This window comes from Hyla sarda, chromosome 2, assembly GCF_029499605.1.
Source record: "Hyla sarda isolate aHylSar1 chromosome 2, aHylSar1.hap1, whole genome shotgun sequence".
NCBI lineage: Eukaryota > Metazoa > Chordata > Amphibia > Anura > Hylidae > Hyla > Hyla sarda.
The window spans coordinates 70232266-70253260 of NC_079190.1; the positions used below are offsets into that span (position 1 = coordinate 70232266).

Sequence of the window (20995 nt, forward strand, 5' to 3'; positions counted from 1 at the left end):
TTTTTATAGTATTGCGTCAATCGAAAAAGAAAAAAACGAGCGCATCATTTAGAGGAATTTATCTACCTTCCTATAGTGGTCACATTTTTAATATTTTATTATTTACTATACCATTTTATTGATATACTTGTTGGAGTGGTGTCATCACAAGGGCCCTGTGGTACACCTACCTCCACTAGTTTTTTATATATATAATAAACAGTTTTTTTATCAAACAATATTCTATGGCCATTTGTTCAAGACCTTGAGCCCCAATTTACCTTCTATTTAATTTACAAATCTGTTTAACTTTCTGGAGCCAGTTGATATATAAAAAAAAAGTTTTTTCCTGGAATACCCCTTTAAGGCACCAAATAGGTCACAATAGTCATTTGTGATATCACAATTGTAGTAATGCTTTAAAAGGGGTACCCCGCTGCTCAGCATTTGGAACAAACTGTTCCGAATGCTGGAGCCGGCACAGAGAGCTCGTGACGTCATGCCCTGCCCCCTCAATGCAAGTCTATGGGAGGGGGCGTGACGTCATGAAGGGGCTCCCGATGCCGTAACGAGCTCCCGGCACCGGCTCCAGCATTCGGAACTATTTGTTCCAAACGCTGAGCAGCGGAGTACCCCTTTTGAGGCATTTAGGTGCCAAATTCAAAATGAAGAATAAGGTCCTGCACAATAGTCATTTGACATATCACCATTGGAGTTATGCTTTAATTTATCAATATAATGTTCTAGAGCATGAGAGTCTGAGTGGATTGATATATAATTTTATGGGAAAAGATTAAACTTAACTTCTGATTTTTCTATGCATAGGAGTCCAGTGGGCGGTCCCACTCTATGATTGACAACCTTCCGTGTGTATACATACAATCTGTCAATCAATGATTAGGACTGACCACTGGACTGCTAAGGACAGAATGAGCAGAGATTTAAATAAACATAATTCAAGCTATATCAAACCTATTGCCACAAAATTATACATCAATCTGTTCAGCTCCTCCTGCTCTATAAAGAGCCGCTGGCAGATCAGGATACCTGCTCAAAGTGACAGGATTTGAGCCCCATTGTCACTAACAGTGGTTGGAAGAACAAATGGATTTTTTATGGGGTCTGCATGTCCTTAAAGGGGTTTTCCACTATAAGGTAATTTTAATACTTACCTGCCAGACAGTAATGAACATGCTTAGCAAGAATCTGTGCTCATCTTGGAGCTAAATGGCTGTATTCTGAATCCACAATAACATGCTGCTATCTTTTTGTGAACTGGCTATTTCCTGTTGGAGTTCCCTCCCTCCAACTCCAACGATACCTTGTTTGTAAGTGTGGTCACTTCTCTCCCCCCCAATCAGCCACCCCATCCAAAGCACACCTGAGCTCTCTACCATACTGTGCTGTAAACAATAGACCAGTGTTTTCTAACCAGGGTGCTTCCAGCTGTTGCAAAACTACAATTCCTTGCAGAATTATCTCCCTCCCACCCAGCGGTCGCTCCACCCACTGAAGCAGACAGGCTCAAGTGAACGCCTGACTAATGATGTAATGTCTCGGGCTGCACTGAAACCTGGGAAAACCTGAGACAATGCATTTTGTATGCTGTAAAAAAAAAAAAAAAAAAAAAAAAAAAACAGGGGCAAAGATCACATAAGAATTGCGAGACCACCATTAAACACAGGTACAGACACTATATTATGAACTACACTAACTTTACAGACCCTGTAGCATCGTCAAATAGTTCTGATTCTACTTACACACTATAGAGGAAGCTGCCCTAAAGCAATAGGAAAGTATTACCTATTTAATCCGCAAAGCCAATTTCACTCTGTCCTATGTTTATTTAATATGTTGGAGGATTGTCCCGGCTATTGTCTTAGTCTTTTGTAAATAGTTCAAAAAGTAAAAAGATGCACTCACCCAGGATACTTGCTAGAAGGAATCTTAATTCCCAAACAGCTTAAAAACGTACAGCGGGTAGAAGCAGAGGAGCAACCTCACAGCGACAGACTGTTTCCTGCGCTCCAAGCGCACTTCCTCGGGCTGCCGATCGGCTGGGAGCACAGGAAACAGTCTGTCGCTGTGAGGTTGCTCCTCTGCTTCTACCCGCTGTACGTTTTTAAGCTGTTTGGGAATTAAGATTCCTTCTAGCAAGTATCCTGGGTAAGTGCATCTTTTTACTTTTTGAACTATTTGCTATTACTTATCCTTTACTGGATTGCACCCCGGTGAAGTTCCACGGGATATTGAGCTGGTGTCTAGCATTCGAGTAGGTGTTGGATTGAGCAGTAGAGCCGTACTCCTTGGTTCTCATCAGCGTATTGGATTATTCTTTTGTATAATTGTTGGAAAAATAATAAAAATATGTTTTTTTTTTTAAATATAAATAAAACATGCCTGCTTGGTCAAGAAAACCAAGGTGAAGCCAAGTCTTTGTAAATTGCTTATATGGCCAATCTTCTTAAGTCAACCAATGGCTCCACCACCTACAGTGAGCCATACCTGATAGTAGGCAACCACTTACCTGTATGACCCTTAAATGTCGTTATGAGGCTACAGTTGTCTTGTTCAAGTTTTAGAATAGTGACCTGCCCAGAATGGTCACCGACAAACACATGTCTTGTCTCCACGTCGAATCTTTTGCATAGTGTCAAGGCACAAAATAGATACGAAGGATATGTTTTTAGAAAGCATTATATGTAGCAGGTGTTATAGGACCTATAGAATACATAAATGTACAAAAACATTTGAGTGCATGAAAAAAAGAGAGAAGAACACAGCCTCATATGCTTCAGGCCCCAAGAGAACAATTCCTGTTTTGTGTTCTGCTGTTATGAAAGAACATAACGGTAACACAAACAACCATCCGCATTCTTAATGGCATGAGAAAAAAAAACGTGCATATTCTATTACTTTATACCTGTAGATCTTCAGGACTTGGTTGTATAACAGAAAGATGAAATACAAGCAGTAAAGCCGTCTTTTCTACACGGACTGAGATTTACGGAGTACTGAATAGTTAATAAAGCGCGGTACATCATCTGAGCAGAACATGCGGCTCCGCTCAATTATAGCCGCTGTAATTGGAGGCTGTGAGCTGTAAGGAAGTGGTAAAGTGGTTCCCATGGTAAGGCTTGCAGGTAACACGTGCCGCAGCAGCTGCAGCTTAGGACGCATATCTCTGCATATAATGTGCAGCATACAACTTTGTGTACTTTGCATACTGAATTTGCTGTGATCTTCGAGGTTCAATTGGAGGTCTGGTTCAGAGACCACATCTTATCATCAGAGTCCGGATTGACTTATGGTATGTTGTCTGAACAGACACAAAACTGTACAACCATACTGGAAAACATTCTCTAAAGCAGTGGTCTCCAATTGGTGGACCTTCAGCTGTTGCAAACTTCCAGGTGTGCAAGATTTGGAAACAGGGCTTGGTTTCCAGCTGATTGTCAATAAGGCAGGAACGGGTGAGGGAGGGGGAGAAAGGAGGCATTCCAGCCTAGGGGCTCGGAGACACCTCTTTAAAAGGGGTACTCCGCTGCTCAGTGTTTGGAACAAACTGTTCCGAATGCTGGAGTCGGGAGCTCGTGACATCATAGCCCCATCCCCTCAATGCAAGTCTATGGGAGGGGGCGTGACGGCTTCCATAGACTTGCATTTAGGGGGCGGGGCGTCGTGAGGGGGCAGGGCTGTAACGTCACGATCTCCCGGCGCCGGCTCTAGCATTCTATAGTTCCAAACTCTGAGCAGCAAAGTACCCCTTTAAAGGGGTTGTCCAGTGGGAATAAAATCTTATTTATGGGCATATTTTATCTTATAATAAAATAAAAACAGCTTATACATAGTTTCCTGGCTCTCGGGCAGGTCTCCAGTGTCAGGGTGCCCTGTCCGCAGGCCGGTGTCTCATCTTCTCCCAGAGCTGCAAAGTGTAGCGCCCGCAGTAACATTGCTCACAATGCTGCTTCCCCGCTGCAGCCAGTGATTAGCGGAGATTAGCGGAGCGGTGCTGTCACGTCACATCTGGAGGGCTGGGAAGAAGAGTGTCTGCAATGATTTGGCAGACATCGGCCTGCGGATGGGGTGCCCTGACACAGGAGACCTGAGAGGAGCCATGAAGGTATGTATAAGCTGTTTTTATTTTAATAGCAAACCTCTGGCCATAGCTGAAATGTTATTCCCACTGGACAACCCCTTTAAACATTTTGCACCAGACAGATATTGGATAGGTCTCATGTGTCACCTTGCCATAACATCTAGCAGTGTCAGCAGCTTGGAAAGTGAATTGTAGCTGAAAATGTAGAAGGACTCAAATAAGACACAAGGTTATACATAGACTACAATACGATTCCACTTGTTATGTAACAGGACTCTAAAAGGATACTGCAGGCATGAGGCGCAGGCTGTAGTGCGGTAGTTTCCAAGACGTTCTCCAGTCTCTGAGCAATGCCAAGTGAAGAGCTTGTCCTGACCTGTACTCAACATCCACTCCATCTCCAGAATGAAGAGAACCATGGTTACTCTGCCTTGGTGTGCTGTATGGTATCAAAACATATAGTTATCATGGTTACTGGAGATTCAGGTGGGTGACAGGATTTAAGGAACACGTTAGTCATCCTCTTACAATAAGACATCTTAAGTGTCAGACATGGACTCTTGCCGTGGGGCTCAAGCAAAGCAATGCTACGTCTTCTAAGTTATAGAAAATATAAAAATATATAAATTTGTGCATGACTTTATATAATTTTTCGTATCTAAAATGAAAAATCAACAATCATGTAGACTACAAAAGAAGCAAATAATGTGTCAGCAGATAAGAACCATGTGACCCATCTTGTCTGCCCAATATTCTGAATACTATGGATAGTCCCTGGCCCTGTCTTATATGAAGAAATCCTTATGCCTATCCTTTATGAAGGATAGCCTTATGCCTATCTCTATCTTATATGAAGGATAGCCTTATGCCTATCTCTATCTTATATGAAGGATAGCCTTATACCTATCTCTATCTTATATGAAGGATAGCCTTATACCTATCTCTACCTTATATGAAGGATAGCCTTATACCTATCTCTACCTTATATGAAGGATAGCTTTATGCATATCTCCAACTTATGTAAAGAATAGCCTTCTGCTAATCCCATGCATGCTTAAACTCCTTGGGGGAGATTTCTCATTAGGTGTCTCTTGTAGACACAGATCTACACCTTTACACCACTTGTCTAATTTACACTCTTGCTCACAATTTACAAAAGTTGCGCACGTCCTTTGATAAATTTTGTGCAAATATAGGAACGCCCCCCCCCTCATTCTACCGTGCACTCCTTCTCTACCTCACACTTCACAGAGCTGTGGCATTTTCCTGCTGTACACTGCTCACATAGCTAGAAGTGCCGGAGCAGCAGTGTGCGCCGAACAAAACTCTGCACAATAGTAAAATCATAAATGTCTGGGTTTAAAAAATATGTAATTTTGCTAAACAATCTGTCCCCTCCCTTACCTCTATATCAGTTTTACCAACCAGAATGCCTCCAAGTGTTGCAAAACTTGGCATTCTGGGAATTGTAGTTTTGCAACAGCTGGAGGCACCCTGGTTGGTAAACACTGTGTACAGAGCTGACTGTATGATCATGTACATGTAGCAGAAATTAGTGTGCAGCATGTGTATGGAGCAGAGCTGAATGTGTGATTATGTGTATGCATGACCACGCACACTCTGCTCTGCTGAATACACGCAATCACACACTCAGCTCTGCTGCATACACACAATCAAACACTCAGCTCTGCTACATACACATGATCACACATATACATAGACCTAACAGCCCTACCTCCTTCCCCCTCCCTGCACATACATTGGTATATTCTTAGTTGTACGGTCACCATGGTTACATTACACAGATGCAATCTCCTGCACTCATCAAGTACAGCAGGAGTTTGAATTTTACACAGTTCTACAGATCTACAGTCTATACAGACCGGAGTCTAATCTAAATATGTATTACATATTGCTGGACTTATTCTTATAACATTTTAAGTGTCCTCCTTGATGGTGTATAATTTCGCAATAAAATCAGGACTTGCGCAAAATTTGGGAGTGTAAAGAGAAAAGACGCCATTGATAAATCGATGTCCACCACATATTCAGCTCTACCGTACACTGTGATTTAGAATTCCACTTGTAAATTGCACAAAAACACACATAAACTGAATTGCGGAAAAAAGTGTGTGCAATATAGATAGTGAAAACTGTGTATATAATGATAAATTTCCCCCTTCACTGTATTTGCAGCGACCACTTCTGCAGGAAGGCTATTCCATGCGTCCACTACTCCCTCAGTAAAATAATACTTCCTCATATTACTGCATAAACCTTTTCCCCTCTTATATAAAACGATGTCCTCTTGTGATAGTTTTTCTTCTTTTAAATATCTTCTCGTTTACCGTGTTGATTCTCTTTATGTATTTAACAGTTTCTAATCCTATCCCCTCTGTAGGTCTTTCTTTACTGTCTGTTACCATGTAAGCACATATGTCTACCCTGGAGCTGTAGATACAAGTTGGGAGGACCATTTACAAAGTTGTAACATTTTACATTTTGGGCTGCATTCACACAGTGTAAAATGAAAACAGATACTGCAGTAAATTAGGTATAAAAAGCTGACACGGGACCCCAGTTCCCTCAGTGAGAAGCGCATGTCATCTAATGGTAGACAGCACGCCCTCCATTCATTTCAATGGGAGCGCAGATGACGCTCGAGTGCCATTTCCCATAGAAATTAATGCGCCGGGTCCCAGCACTTGAAAGAATACGTGCAGTATGGGGCTATGAGCGTATGTGCAGTATGAATGCTGTGGCCGGCATTTATCACTGTAGGTGTAAGTGAAGCATTTTTCTACACTTTTTTTTCTGTGTGCTGGTAATGTGTAGGAGCACCAAATGTATTAAATGGTCACAGAGCATTTGATAAATTTTGTGCAGGTCACATTTTCTGAAATTTCTCTCTTCACATACACCAAAAAAGTCTGGGCTGGTGTAGTTTTAGAGACTTTTCAGTGGCTTTGCGCCTTTTCAAAAAAAGGCACAGTTCATAAAACCCTTATCATGTGCATTACCAAAATCAGTGGATTGCAACTCAAAATCAGCAGAAATGTGTAAACCAAAAGACCCAAATAAACCCTGCTTGCGCCTTTTTTGCACCTTTTGTAGACACAAAAAACTGTCTAAAGACAATGATAAATGTCGGCCTATTTGCGTATGTGCAGTATGAATGCTATGAACGTACATGCAACATGAATTCTATAAGCATATGTGCAGTAAAAATGCTATGAGCATATGTGTAGTATGAATGCTATGAGTGTACGTGCAGTATGGGGTATGAGCAGACGTGCAGTATGGGGTATGAGCAGACGTGCAGTATGGGGTATGAGCAGACGTGCAGTATGGGGTATGAGCAGACGTGCAGTATGGGGTATGAGCAGACGTGCAGTATGGGGTATGAGCAGACGTGCAATATGGGGTATGAGCAGACATGCAATATGGGGTATGAGCAGACGTGCAATATGGGGTATGAGCAGACGTGCAATATGGGGTATGAGCAGACGTGCCGTATAAAACTATAAGCATATGTACAGTACAATGCTATGAGCGTGCGTGCAGTATAAATGCTATGAGCGTATGGGTCGCATAAATGCTGTGAGCGTGTGCCATATAAATGCTGCGAGCGTGCGTGCCGTATAAAAACTGTGAGCGTGCGTGCCGTATGAGCGCATGTCCCCATTGCAATATACCTACTGAACATAAGTAGGACAATGGTACAGAGCGTGTAATAGAGCTTATTATCCACAATATAATCGGTCAGTAGTACAAACTCCTAACCTGGCCCATGCTACCTTCACCTACTTCTGGGACACCAGTACATCGAGAGCCAGAGCGGCAACGTTGACCCAGAGGTAGCCAGCGGGCTGCCCCCCGATAACTAACCGTACCACTCTTGCAATACTCTGGACAACGAGGCTCCGATAGAGAGAGAGGACCAGAGCTTGCAACTGGCGGGAACTTCAAAACACCCACCCAAATTGCATCTGCACAAACCAACTGGCATCACCAAATGCCCGACACGTCCTGACCGGTATGCAGGGGGGCGTTATATACTCCCACACCCCTCCCACAAACACAGCCTAACAGACTTACACTATACATACAAACCACAGCTTGTTATAGCTATTTTACTATAGTGTTTTTGTTTTTATTTTACACAGTGTAAACTTACCTTAGATGCATTGGATAAAAAAGAAAATCGTTGCCAAAGTGGACATGGTAAGTCAGCTTGTTCCGCAAATGTGCTGATAGGACCAGTTTTAAGTAAACTGTCCTAAAAACAACTTCTATGGAAATCGGTTTTACCGTATGCCAACAAGAAAACCACCAGAAAAAGAAACTATTACAAGACATTCTTACCGGAATACGTGTTTGTGGGGTTCATTTTATTATAATCTTCAGCTAAAATAAATTCCTAGATGGAGAAAAAAAAAAAAAGCAAATAAATAAATTTACTTAAAACATACAAACATAACTAAATTTTACGATACATGGTTATGTTTTTAACTAAGCACGGCCATTGTTTTCATTACAGAAAGGGAAACTGTCTTCTCCAAACCAGGTACAGAGCCTCAGATCCCAGCAGATAGGTGCTAGGTGGATAAATATAACCGCACTTTTAGTTTTGCTGACTGTATAGTTCTAAAAGCTCCTATTTTGTTGAGTTGTTGGGGCTGAGCTGCAGCAGCGCCTCCTCACTCCTCCTTGATTTGACTGATTGACATATAGGGCTACAAGCAATAGTTTAAAGGGGTACTCCGCTGCTCAGTGTTTGGAACAAACTGTTCCGAACGCTGGAGCCGGCGATGGTAGCTAATGAAGTCATAGCCCCGCCCCCTCATGACGTCTCGCCATGCCCCCTCAATGCAAGTCTATTGGGCAACTGAACATATCCCCACAGGATATGGGATAAGGGATAAGTGTCTAGAACAAGGCCCAGATCCCAGGGGTCCCAGCAGTCAAACCATGCCACGGACACTTATCCCCTATTCAAATTCCCCAGACTACCCCTCAAATGGAAGCTGAGCTGTAGTAACACAGCAAGGCCATTACACAAGCTGTCTGATTTGGGTTGTGTTTTCTATGTAGGTTGGCATTGTGGCTTCGGCACAACGAGCGTCAGACCACTACTGATCAAGTATTGATATTGAAGAAAGGCCATTAATGTAAAAGTCCTGGAGAACTCCTTTAGAGGGAACATCCTTGGATAGGGTGATAAGATGTCTAATCCCAGGGATCCTGCCACTGGGAAGCCCCTTGATCTCTGCTGCGGCACCCCAGTCATGACCGGCAACCACAGCCATCACGACTCCTCCCATAGACATGGAGGGGGCGTGGTGTGATGTCACAAACATGGAAGCTCCGTGTTCCGGACGCCACCACTGCCGGTATGGAAATCATGGTCCCCAGTGGAGGGACCCCCGTGATCAGACATCGTATCCCCTATCCTTTAGAGAGAGATTAACATGTTTTCTGGAGGAGTACCCCTTTAAGGATAATTCCACGTATTTACCGTATTTATCTGTGTATAATACACTTTAAGCAAAAATTTTAAGCTTAACGTCTGTCTGCGTGTTATGCACCGATAAACTCTTTCTGTCCCCACAGAAGCCGGTGCGGTTCAATGATTTAAATAAAGCGGCTGCTTTAAATCATGTAACTGCAGCGGCTTTTGTGGGGCCAGAGTCCCACCACCGCCACCCGATTCCCTCTTCATTCCCGGCTTTCACATCTACCTCTCCTGTAGATGCTCTCCAGCAGGCTCCGGCGGCATCCAGCGCTGTCACTGTGCGCTGCACACTTACTAGCAACGTCACTCGTCGGTTCGCAGTGCACAGTAACAGCGCAGGACGCCGGCGGAGCCTACAAGAGAGCACCTACAGGAGAGGTAGATATGAAAGCCAGGAATGAAGAGGGAATCGGGCGGACTCTGGCCCCGCAGAAGCCGCAGCAGTTACATGATTTAAAGTGGCCGCTTTATTTAAATCATTGAAATGCAGCGGCATCTGCGGGGACAGAAAGAGTTTATCGGGGTATACATGCATTTACACGCACCCTCATTTTAACAAGGATATTTGGGAAAGAAAAAAAATAAATAAATCTTTCTTTACCCAAATTTCCTTGGACAAATGAGGGTGCGTGTTATAGGCCGGTGCATGGTATACCCCAATTAATATGGTAATTCCCCAAAAGTTGGTGAGCCCTCTTCTATTATATCCTTGAGAGATACCACATCACCCCAGTACATCATCACTTTCTGATATGTGGATTTAGTTGTGCAGGGAAAAAAGGGACAAAACACTTAACCACGGCTGCAGCTTCCTCCCCACCAGAAGTCCAAACCCCACAGATAACGAATTAATGGCACCTTATTGCTATTACTTTATGAGATGAGAATACCCCTGTATGAAGAACTGTATTACTGTTGGCTACAATTTGTAATATTTATTATTGTTTCTATTAGGGATCGACCGATTATCAGTTTGGCCGATATTATCAGCCGATAATCACGATTTTGGACATTATCGGTATCGGCAATTATCTTGCCAATATGCTGATAATGCCGCACCCCCGCCCAGAGACGACTGTCGCCACCGCTGTCCCATTGCCTCCCCCCATCCTCTGCCCACATACCACTGCCGCTGCCCCATTGCCTCCCCCCATTCTCTGGTCACATACCGCCGCCGCAGCCCCATTGCCTCCCCCCATCCTCTGGCCACATACCGCCGCCGCAGCCCCCATTGCCTCCCCCCATCCTCTGCCCACATATCGCCGCCGCCCCATTGCCGGTGTTTTATTTACCTGTTCCCGGGGTCCGCGATACTTTTCCCTCCTGCGCTGTTGCTGTGCGCTGCGTAATGACGAGTGACGTCCCCAACGCAACGTCCCCGCTAGTGCACACAGAGACAGCGCAGGACGCCGACGGAGCCAGAAGTATCACAGACCCCGGGAACAGGTAATTATAACACCGGGGATGGGGGGAGGTGATGGGGCGGCTGCGGTATGTGGTGGAAATAGCCGATAACTTATTCCGGAATAACGGTAAAAGTTATCGGCTATCGGCCTGAAAGGTGACGGATTATCGGTATCGGCCATAAAAAAAAAAACGATATCGGTGGATCCCTAGTATCTATTATATTTATTCTATTATATCAATGCTATACTCGCAGACAGGAGCCTGCTAAGCTGTAAATCAGCCCTTCCTTCTGTTCAGGTCAGCTATTATTGTCTTACACTAATGGGACAGGAAAAAGCCTAAAATGCCTAAATAAAGACACAAAGTGGAGCAGGGGCGAGGTATTCTGAGGATACAGATCTGATATACAAGGCCAGTTAGGAATAGGACTGAAACACATAACGTGTGAAATGTGAGGTGCGGTAAAATTAATATCTGTACAGCACCAAGTTTAGTCTATAGGTAACCTCCAGGCCTGCGCGGTGACTTCATTTGGAGATCCCGTGTAGTAGCTTATGCCAAGAATACCCTAAACATGTAAAGTAGAGAGCAGGATGAGTTACCAGCTGTGACTATGCTCCGACACCAAAACCATTGCCCCCGATAAGTCTAGTAATTCGATGTTTACCTCCCTTATATCCAGCACCTATAGTCATCTGCAAGGCAGAAAATACGTGGTATTGGTGCGTGTAATGGGACACATATTTGGGAGACCCAGAAATGAACTACAGGTTCAGTACAGGGCGGAGCAAGATCCATCCAGGACACTGAAGCTCTGCAGACCATATAAGTGATTACAGTGCATTAACATGAAGTGACTACAGGGGGTGTCTTCTCTTACTGGAGTCGATCCCTTTCCCACAGATTCCATGTATACGCCAAGCTACATGTTATCTGTGCAGAGTTTGGCACCAGATACTTTTAGCACCCTTCCTACATATTCCCCACTCTCTACACCAGTGTTTCCCAACCAGGGTGCCCCCAGCTGTTGCAAAACTACAACGCCCAGCATGCCCGGACAGCCTTTGGCAGTCCGGGCATGCTGGGTGTTGTAGTTTTGCAACAGCTGGAGGAACCTTGATTGGGAAACACTGCTTTACACCAACTTTTCTGTTTATACAGGAATAGGTTCAGATGCTTAAAGAATTTAGGGAATGGATATTTATGCATTTGCTCTGTGTAAAGGCAAATTCCTCTTTGTCTCACCAGACAAATATATTTTAAAGGGGTACTCCACCCCTAGACATCTTATCCCCTATCCAAAAGGATAAGGGATAAGATGTCTGATCGTGGGGGTCCCGCAACAGGGACCCCCACAATCTCTGTGCAGCACCCGGCGTTCGTTTTGAATGCTGGGTGTGGGCGGCGGGGTTGTGGCATCATGCCACGCCCCCTCCCATACACTTGCATAGAGGGGGCATGGCTGTGACGTCACGGCCCCCGCTCCAAGCGTTCGGAACAAAATGTTCTGAACGCTGGGGCAGCGGAGTACCCCTTTAATATATTTACGTTACAGGATTAGATCTGAATAAAAAAAGCAGCTTTATCTGCTACTAATATGTACTAATACAGAGAATATACAAAAATATAGATGTCTCGAACAGGAATAAAGGGGGAGCAGCTCTTTTGAGGCCAAACACGGCTCTGTTCAGCTCGCTGTTCTGAGCTCGGGTCAGGAATACAAGCCCCGGTGGGAACAAACGCAGCATTGTGGAGACGAAATCTGTGTACAAGGGCATCTAGTTACACTGGGTAATGAGAGTTGTTTGTAGGTCGAGTGGAAGCTGACACATTGCAGTGAAATGTAATAGATCAGGCTTTGCTCTTTATTGTTATGCAACAGTGACCTGGCGCCACGACACATACACGATACACAACCAAAAATGTAGGTCTTTAAGTTGATGGAAGAAGAAAATAATAGGATATAAGAATATAAGGATCTGAGCAACTGGGTCAGAGTCTTTCCAAAACAGCAGGTCTTGTGGGGTGTTCTCGATATGCAGAGGTTAGTACCTCTCAAAAGTGTTCTAAGGCAGGACAACTGGTGGACTAATCATGGGGTCAGAGGTGCCCAAAGCTCACAATACGTGTGGGATGTGAAGACTAGCCCATCTGGTCTCATCCTAAACAACTCATTTAGAACAAATTGATGAAAAAGGTTCTGCAGCATATGGTGGAAAAGCGTCAGGACACAGCGGGTTCACAGATTGTTATGTATGGGCTAAGTGGCGTAATGACCAATGTACACTGCAAAGCCATCTACAGTGGGCACATGAGCACCAGAACTGGATCACAGAGCAATGGAAGAAGGTGGCCTGGTCTCCTGAAAAGGGCTTCACATCATGCGAGATGGCGCCAATATACAAAATGGGAAGATAAACCGGTGAAGGTAAAAGGGGGAGCTGTTTAATGTTATGGTTGATCAGTGTGTACACAAAATTATATATTTATTAGGGATGTCCCGATACCATTTTTTTAAAACCGAGTACGAGTACCGATACTTTTTTATAAGTACTCATCGATACCAATTACCGATACCAATTAAAGCAATGAAATAAATAAAACCTATTAAATGAGGGGGGAATGGGCATATAAGGGGGGAATATGCATATTAAATAAAAGGAATGGCCCATTCCCCCCTCATATGCCCATTCCCCCTTTATATGCTCATTTCCCCCCTAATATGCCCATTCCCCCCTTATATGCCCATTTCCCCCTTATCCATTTCTCATATCCCTCCTATTATAACACTCCCCTTCTTATATACATATGGACATTCATTTAATTTCTTTTAGTGTTCGCATTCATTTCAAGCAGACCCACCTGATCTGCTCGTTCCTGCGCGGACGCGCTAGAGAACTGGGAGGAAGTGACTTTAGCTTCCTCCCAGTGATAGGCAGCCGCCGGGACTTGTGCGCCGCCGACTTGGCACGGACGTTTCGCCCCCTCACTGATCAGCTGGGGCTCGGGAAAGCCGTGCACTGAAGCTGCTGTCCTCCCCATTGCCGGCACACGCTACTGCTGGAACTGCTTCCCTGAACACAGGACCGCTGCAGCACCGCCGCCGCTATGCCCGCACCGCCGTCGCTATAACTGCAGGTATCGGCAGTAGTATCGGTAACATTTGCACAAGTACAAGTACTCATGCAAATGTCCGGGACATCCCTAATATATATATATATATATATATATATATATATATATATATATAGTGGTAAAGTGTATGGAAAAGTGCTGAATTGTGTCTATTTTCCCCTGGTTTTCTCAATCTGGCACGATCCATGCTGGGTTAAGTCCAGTCCACATTCCCTGGTCCGTTACGAGTTTTTCCCTCCTCTCTGATCTGGTCCAGCTGAAGTTACCTGTGGACTAATTGAAAGCCATATATAAAGACTTGCTGGGACTTTTAGTGGGGAGAGGAGAGACTGGGAGATGCAGCTGCTCCCAAAACCCACAGGTGTGAACGGTGTTATGCTTTGGACTTGCTTTACTTTGTGTGTTAGCTTAGTGAGGTATTCTGTGTGTTAGTCAGAGCCGTGCAGGCTTAGGTGTTTATTATTTTGTATTGCACTATGTTATGTGCCAAAGTCCTTTTGGATTTTATGAAACCTGATGCCTGTGTGAACACTGTCATTGCCGTCCCATCGTGTGAGCTGATCCCTACAATATATATATATATATATATATATATATATATATATATATATAAAAACCAGGCCAGGGCGCAGCACTCAAACCAACTGTGATGTATTTTCTCATGCAGGCATTACTACGTTTCAGCTCCTACTGGAGCCATTTTCAAGCATGCAAAATTATACAGTTTTTTTTGGCTCGAAAAACAGGGGACTCAATGTGGATTTGAGCTTCTTATCATTATCAAAATTTCTTATAACCTGTACTGTACTTGATTCTCTCTTGTATCTCACTTTGTCCTGCTTAATTATCAGTCTCCCCCCCCCCCCTTCCTCCCCCTTTTTCTCATCCTTATCTATTTAGTCTGTTATGTTCCTATAACAGGACAATTTATGGCCCATCTTAGTGTGAATTCTCCACATCTATTGTCTTAAGAGAACTCCAGACCATAAAAATTGTCCCCCATACTGCCGGCAGTAAAAAAAAAATAAAGATGTACCTACCTTCCTCCGCTCCCCTGGGGCCTCCGGTAACCGGCTCCGGTCTTCGCTGCAATCCACTTCCTGGTTGCCGGTGGTCGGATGAATCAGCCAATCACCAGCCACAGCGCAGTCCGACTCGGCCAGCGATAGGCTGAGCGGCAGTGTGAAAACTCTTCAAGACACAAAATTCTTCACTACACCGGCACCTGCGGCCGGGGCCGAAAAAGTCACACTGCCGCTCAGCCTATCGCCGGCCGAGTCGGACTGCGCTGCGGCTGGTGATTGGCGGATTAATTCGACAACCAGCAACCAGGAAGTGGATTGCGGCGAAGACCGGAGATGGTTACCAGAGGCCCCAGGGGAGCGGAGGAAGGTATGTTCATCTTTATTTTTTTACTACCGGCACTATGGGGGACAATTTTTATGGTCTGGAGTTCTCCTTTAACCCCTGCATATTTGTGAGATGTAACCTGTGTCTTCTGCTTGTGAGCTTAGATTTGCTTTGGACTTGATAAAGGGAGGAATCCCGAAAGCTTCTCTACAAAATGCTGTTAGTCCAATAAAAAAGGTATTACAAGATACTGCAAATTTTTTTTGATTTGTATATATATATATATATATATATATATATATATATATATACACATACACACACATACACACACACTCTGTGGTAGCTAAATTGGTAGAGATTGGCAAACAGAGACACAGTCCAAATGGATTTATGGGTTTGGCATAAAACAAAACCTGCTTGTCTAAACCCAAACTACACACATTTATTTGCACTTACTACACTGATGGCTTACTACCAGCCAACCGGCAAAACAGAGTTTACATGTGTTAACCTCACAGTTTCCAGTTGTCCCAGGAACCAGGATAAAAAAAGCCCCACTACCAATCTTGCCTTTCATCCCATAAAAGGCCTGAAAAGTAAATACTACTTACCAAATGTCTAACAAGCGAACTTTCCTGAATTACCCATAACTCACCCAACTTCTCCTGGATGAAATATGCACTTCCTTGAAACGAGTGTCCACCTATGACTGGTACCTTGGGTAAATATAGCAATATCCAACCACCAATCCTGTCACTGGCTCACAATACACACACAGACCTACAGTGGGTGGAGACTATGATCCCAGCTAAACTTTGGAGCTTCAGGTCCTCTGCTTTATATATGGCGACAGTACTATAAATGACATATCATATCTACTGCCCCCAAGGTATATGTATTATGTCTTCTGTACAATAGGCCATGTGCCATTAACAGTAGTCTGTATTAAACTTGGCATTACTCAATTATAAAGAGTCAGTATGTACCTGCAAAACACTGCACTGGCTACAGCTGTACACGAGTACATCACAATATACAAATGCTACGTAAAATGTCAACGACATACTTTGACGCAAAAAAAAAAAAAAGTCAATACAAGTGCTTCTTTCTTATCTTAAAATATTCAGCCTGGCATTTTAGGAGGAATGCTACTAAGATCTTTAGTCAGCTTTGCCTTGGGTGCCAAAAAAAAGAGCTTATTCTGTTCTGGGTCATAATAAAGAGGCTCAGATCTCACACATGCACATAGTGTGGCCCGCAATGTCATTGTAAGCAGCTATTGCTGTCAAAAATCACATTAATTGTGTGAGAAACGTTTAATTTCTTCTTAGTAAGCATGAGGAGACAATACAGGACTGATGTGGTATGTGTGCTAATACAAAGGCATTGAGTCAGGGCCGCACTGTGCTCAGTCAGGGCTTCTCACCTGTTTGCAGGGGGATGTATTGACAGAATAGGATCTTCATACAGTCATGGCCGTAAATGTTGGCACCCCTGAAACTTTTCTAGAAAATGAAGTCTTTCTCACAGAAAAGGATTGCAGTAACAGATGTTTTGCTATACACATGTTTATTCCCTTTGTGTGTATTGGAACTAAACCAAAAAAGGAGGGAAAAAAAGCTAATTGGACATAATGTCACCAAACTCCAAAAAGGGGGTGGACAAAATTATTGGCACCCTTTCAAAATTGTGGAAAAATATCAACAATCTCCAGAGATCTAGATTTGCCTTTGTCCACAGTGCGCAACATTATCAAGAAGTTTGCAACCCATAGCACTGTAGCTAATCTCCCTGGGCGTGGAAGGAAGAGAAAAATTGATGAAAGGTGTCAACACAGGATAGTCCAGATGGTGGATAAGCAGCCCCAAACAAGTTCCAAAGATATTCAAGCTGTCCTGCAGGCTCAGGGAGCATCAGTGTCAGCGCGAACTATCCGTCGACATTTAAATGAAATGAAACGCTATGGCAGGAGACCCAGGAGGACCCCACTGCTGACACAAAGACATAAAAAAGAAAGACTACATTTTGCCAAAATGAACTTGAGAAAGCCAAAATCCTTCTGGGTCTTCCAGCAGGACAATGGGGGAGATTTATCAAAACATGTCCAGAGGAAAAGTTGCTGAGTTGCTCATAGCAACCAATCAGATCGATTCTTTCATTTTTCAGAGGCCTTTTAAAAAATAAAAGAAGCGATCTGATTGATTGCTATGGGCAACTCAGAAACTCTTGACATGTTTTGATAAATCTCCCCCAATGACCCCAAACATACATCAAAAAGCACCCAGAAATGGATGGTAACAAAGTGCTGGAGAGTTCTAAAGTGGCCAACAATGAGTCCAGATCCAAATCCCATTGAACACCTGTGGAGAGATCTTAAAATTGCTGTTGGGAAAAGGCGCCTTCCAATAAGAGAGACCTGGAGCAGTTTGCAAAGGAAGAGTGGTCCAACATTCCGGCTGAGAGGTGTAAGAAGCTTATTGATGGTTATAGGAAGTGACTGATTTCAGTAATTTTTTCCAAAGAGTGTGCAACCAAATATTAAGTTAAGGGTGCCAATAATTTTGTCCAGCCCATTTTTGGAGTTTGGTGACATTATGTCCAATTTTCTTTTTTCCTCCCTTTTTGGTTTAGTTCCAATACACACAAAGGGAATAAACATGTGTATATCAAAACATGTGTTACTGCAATCCTTTTCTGTGAGAAATACTTAATTTTCTTGAAAAATCTCAGGGGTGCCAACATTTACGGCCATTTACAGCTATACCAGTGTTTCCCAACCAGGGTGGCTCCAGCTGTTACAAAACTACAACTCCCAGCATGACCGGACAGCCGAAGGCTGGGAGTTCTAGTTTTGCAACAGCTGGAGGAACTCTGGTTGGGAAACACTGGTCTATACAGAGAACTAGACGGAGAAAACCTAATATTCAGGCACCCGCTTAGCAGGTGTATAGCCCTGGTTGTAAATAAGAATGTTCCCATTCACTGACAGCAAGTGGTAATGGCTAGACACTGAAACACTACACACAACTAAGTTGCATACATTTTCATATATAGATACATAAAACCCTTAAACTAAGCCGTCCGGCCGTCTAAGGAGAAAACAGAATTTACAAAATACTTACTGAGATGGTACCATTGTCTAGCCCCACAGACAGCCTCCGAGTTTCCGGGTTAAAAGACATGCATGAACATGGAGCTGAAAGAAATGAACATGGGGTGAGCAGTGCTCCTATACCCAAAGCTAATATCTAAACTTGAGTCCATCACTAATACATACAGTTGTGTCTTGTGTATGGTAAGAAGTGAAGATGCTTCATTGCTTTTGCTGTTGTCTTGTGAAATGTATATATTTTAATATATATTTTTTTTTTTTTAAAAGTGAACTTGCACCCCTAGCAAACAGCCGATTTACCCGTGGATGGCCAGGTATTTATCGTTGGCTGGATCCTGCTGTGGCTACTGCAGAGGTACAGTACTGGCGGCTATGATCATGTGCGTGGATGAAGCATGCTGATATGAGTCTTTACATATACAGTGATCCCTCAACTTACAATGGCCACAGCATACAATAGTTTCAACATACAATGGTCTTTTCTGGACCATTGTAACTTGAAACCAGACTCAACATACAATGCTACAGACAGTCCAGATCTGTGAAACGTGTCAATGGCTGAAAGAACTGACCAATCAGAATGGGCATTCACTGGTAAAACCCCTGTATTACTGAAGTGCATGCACTGACTGGCTGTCTGGTAGCGCCCCCTACAGTACAGATGGAGAGTGGGTAGATAAAAAGTGGGGAATTTGCGTAGAGCGCTCCTGCTGTCAAGGACGGACCCAGAATGCCACGGTTGCACAGGACAAATTTATTGAAATTTTGTAGGACAACGCGTTTCGGCGCTCACATGCGCCTTCATCAGGTCCACAAAGGATAAGTTGGGTGCTTCCTGAGGGTGCGTCCTGAGGTGCCATAGTTAGCCACTCTAGCACAGCCGACACCTCAGGACGCACCCAACTTATCCTTTGTGGACCTGATGAAGGCGCATGTGAGCGTCGAAACGCGTTGTCCTACAATATTTCAATAAATTTGTCCTGTGCAACCGTGGCATTCTGAGTCTGTCCTTGACAGCAGAAGCGCTCTACGCAAATTCCCCACTTTTTATCTACCCACTTTCCATCAATTATTCCGTACCCTAAGGGACACTGATAGGGGAGATAGAGCTGCACACTGCACCCATTGACCTCCACCCACACCTTCCACAGTGTTGGACCCACACTGTTGCATCCTACCAGCAGGTCGGTACAGCACATTAGGTGAGGTGACGGGTCCCTTCCTTCTACCGCACGTCCACATACGAGTGAGCACCCCTCTTTTTGTCTTTCTTCTGCTCCCTACACCACAGTACAGAGAGGTATTACATGTTCTGTACTCTTTACCTGTACCAGGGTTACCTGCTCTTTTGGACACCAGGTGAGGGTGACTCCATGTTACTTTTTTAGGACATTGCATGTACTGTATAGGACCCTGAAGAAGCTCCTGTCCTCTACATAGACCAGCGTTTCCTCACCAGGGTGCCTCCAGCTGTTGCAAAATTACAACTCCCAGCATGCCCGGACAGCCTTTGGCTGTCTGGGCATGCTGGGAGTTGTAGTTTTGCAACAGCTGGAGGCACCCTGGTTGGGAAACACTGACATAGATAGTGATTTACAGCTCCCAGCAGATCTTTCTTACTTTTATATTTAAGGATTTGCTTTATCTATATTAGTTATCTACTTATTTTTCTTTAATCCTCACTTTTTCCTATTTTTGGATGACATTTTGGTGGCTTCAGAACCAATTACCAGGTTTCCATAGAGTTATGGTCTCAACATACAATGGTTTCAACATACAATGGTCGTCCTGGAACCAATTAATATTGTAACTTGAGGGACCACTGTATACTATAATGCATACAAAGGCTCAGGAACCACGTGACTTCCTATCTTTTGGCAGCTCTAGATGCTATTATGCACCAAAAGATGTCAGTAGAATTCCTAAAACTTGGCCGAGGGCACAGAACATATGAGCGGTGATTGACAACACGATACATACCACGGTCACTGGGCTCCTGGGTCATGTCCATAAATCCAAACACTAGAACTATAGTCAAAGCTTCCAGTTTATTGCTGCCAATAGCCTTGTTTCTAATTTTCTAATAATCTAAATTTTGTTTTATTAACTATTTGTAATTTTTTTCCCCATAAATGTAACTCCTTAAAGGGGTACTCCCCTGGAAAACATTTTTTTTTAAGATCAATTGGTGCCAGAAATTTAAACAGATTTGTAAATTACTTCTATTAAAAAATCTTAATCCTTTCATTACTTATCAGCTGCTGTATGCTCCAAAGGAAGTTCTTTTCTTTTTACCTGACCACAGTGCTCTCTGCTGACACCTCTGTTCATGTCAGGAACTGTCCATGGACTGCTCTGGACAGTTCCTAAAATGGACAGAGGTGTCAGCAGAGAG

General features: G+C 43.7%; 1 protein-coding gene across 1 annotated transcript in view; it reads right to left on the reverse strand.

The window, feature by feature from the left end:
* WDFY2 (WD repeat and FYVE domain containing 2) overlaps positions 1-20995 on the reverse strand; it is a 109994-nt gene that overhangs the window by 39355 nt on the left and 49644 nt on the right. The window contains exons 3-6 of the mRNA XM_056562033.1: positions 18611-18684; positions 8444-8498; positions 4367-4517; positions 2507-2619 (exon numbers count right to left, since the gene is read on the reverse strand). Coding sequence (XP_056418008.1) covers positions 2507-2619; positions 4367-4517; positions 8444-8498; positions 18611-18684 — 393 coding nt within the window. The remainder of the gene's footprint in view (positions 1-2506; positions 2620-4366; positions 4518-8443; positions 8499-18610; positions 18685-20995) is intronic.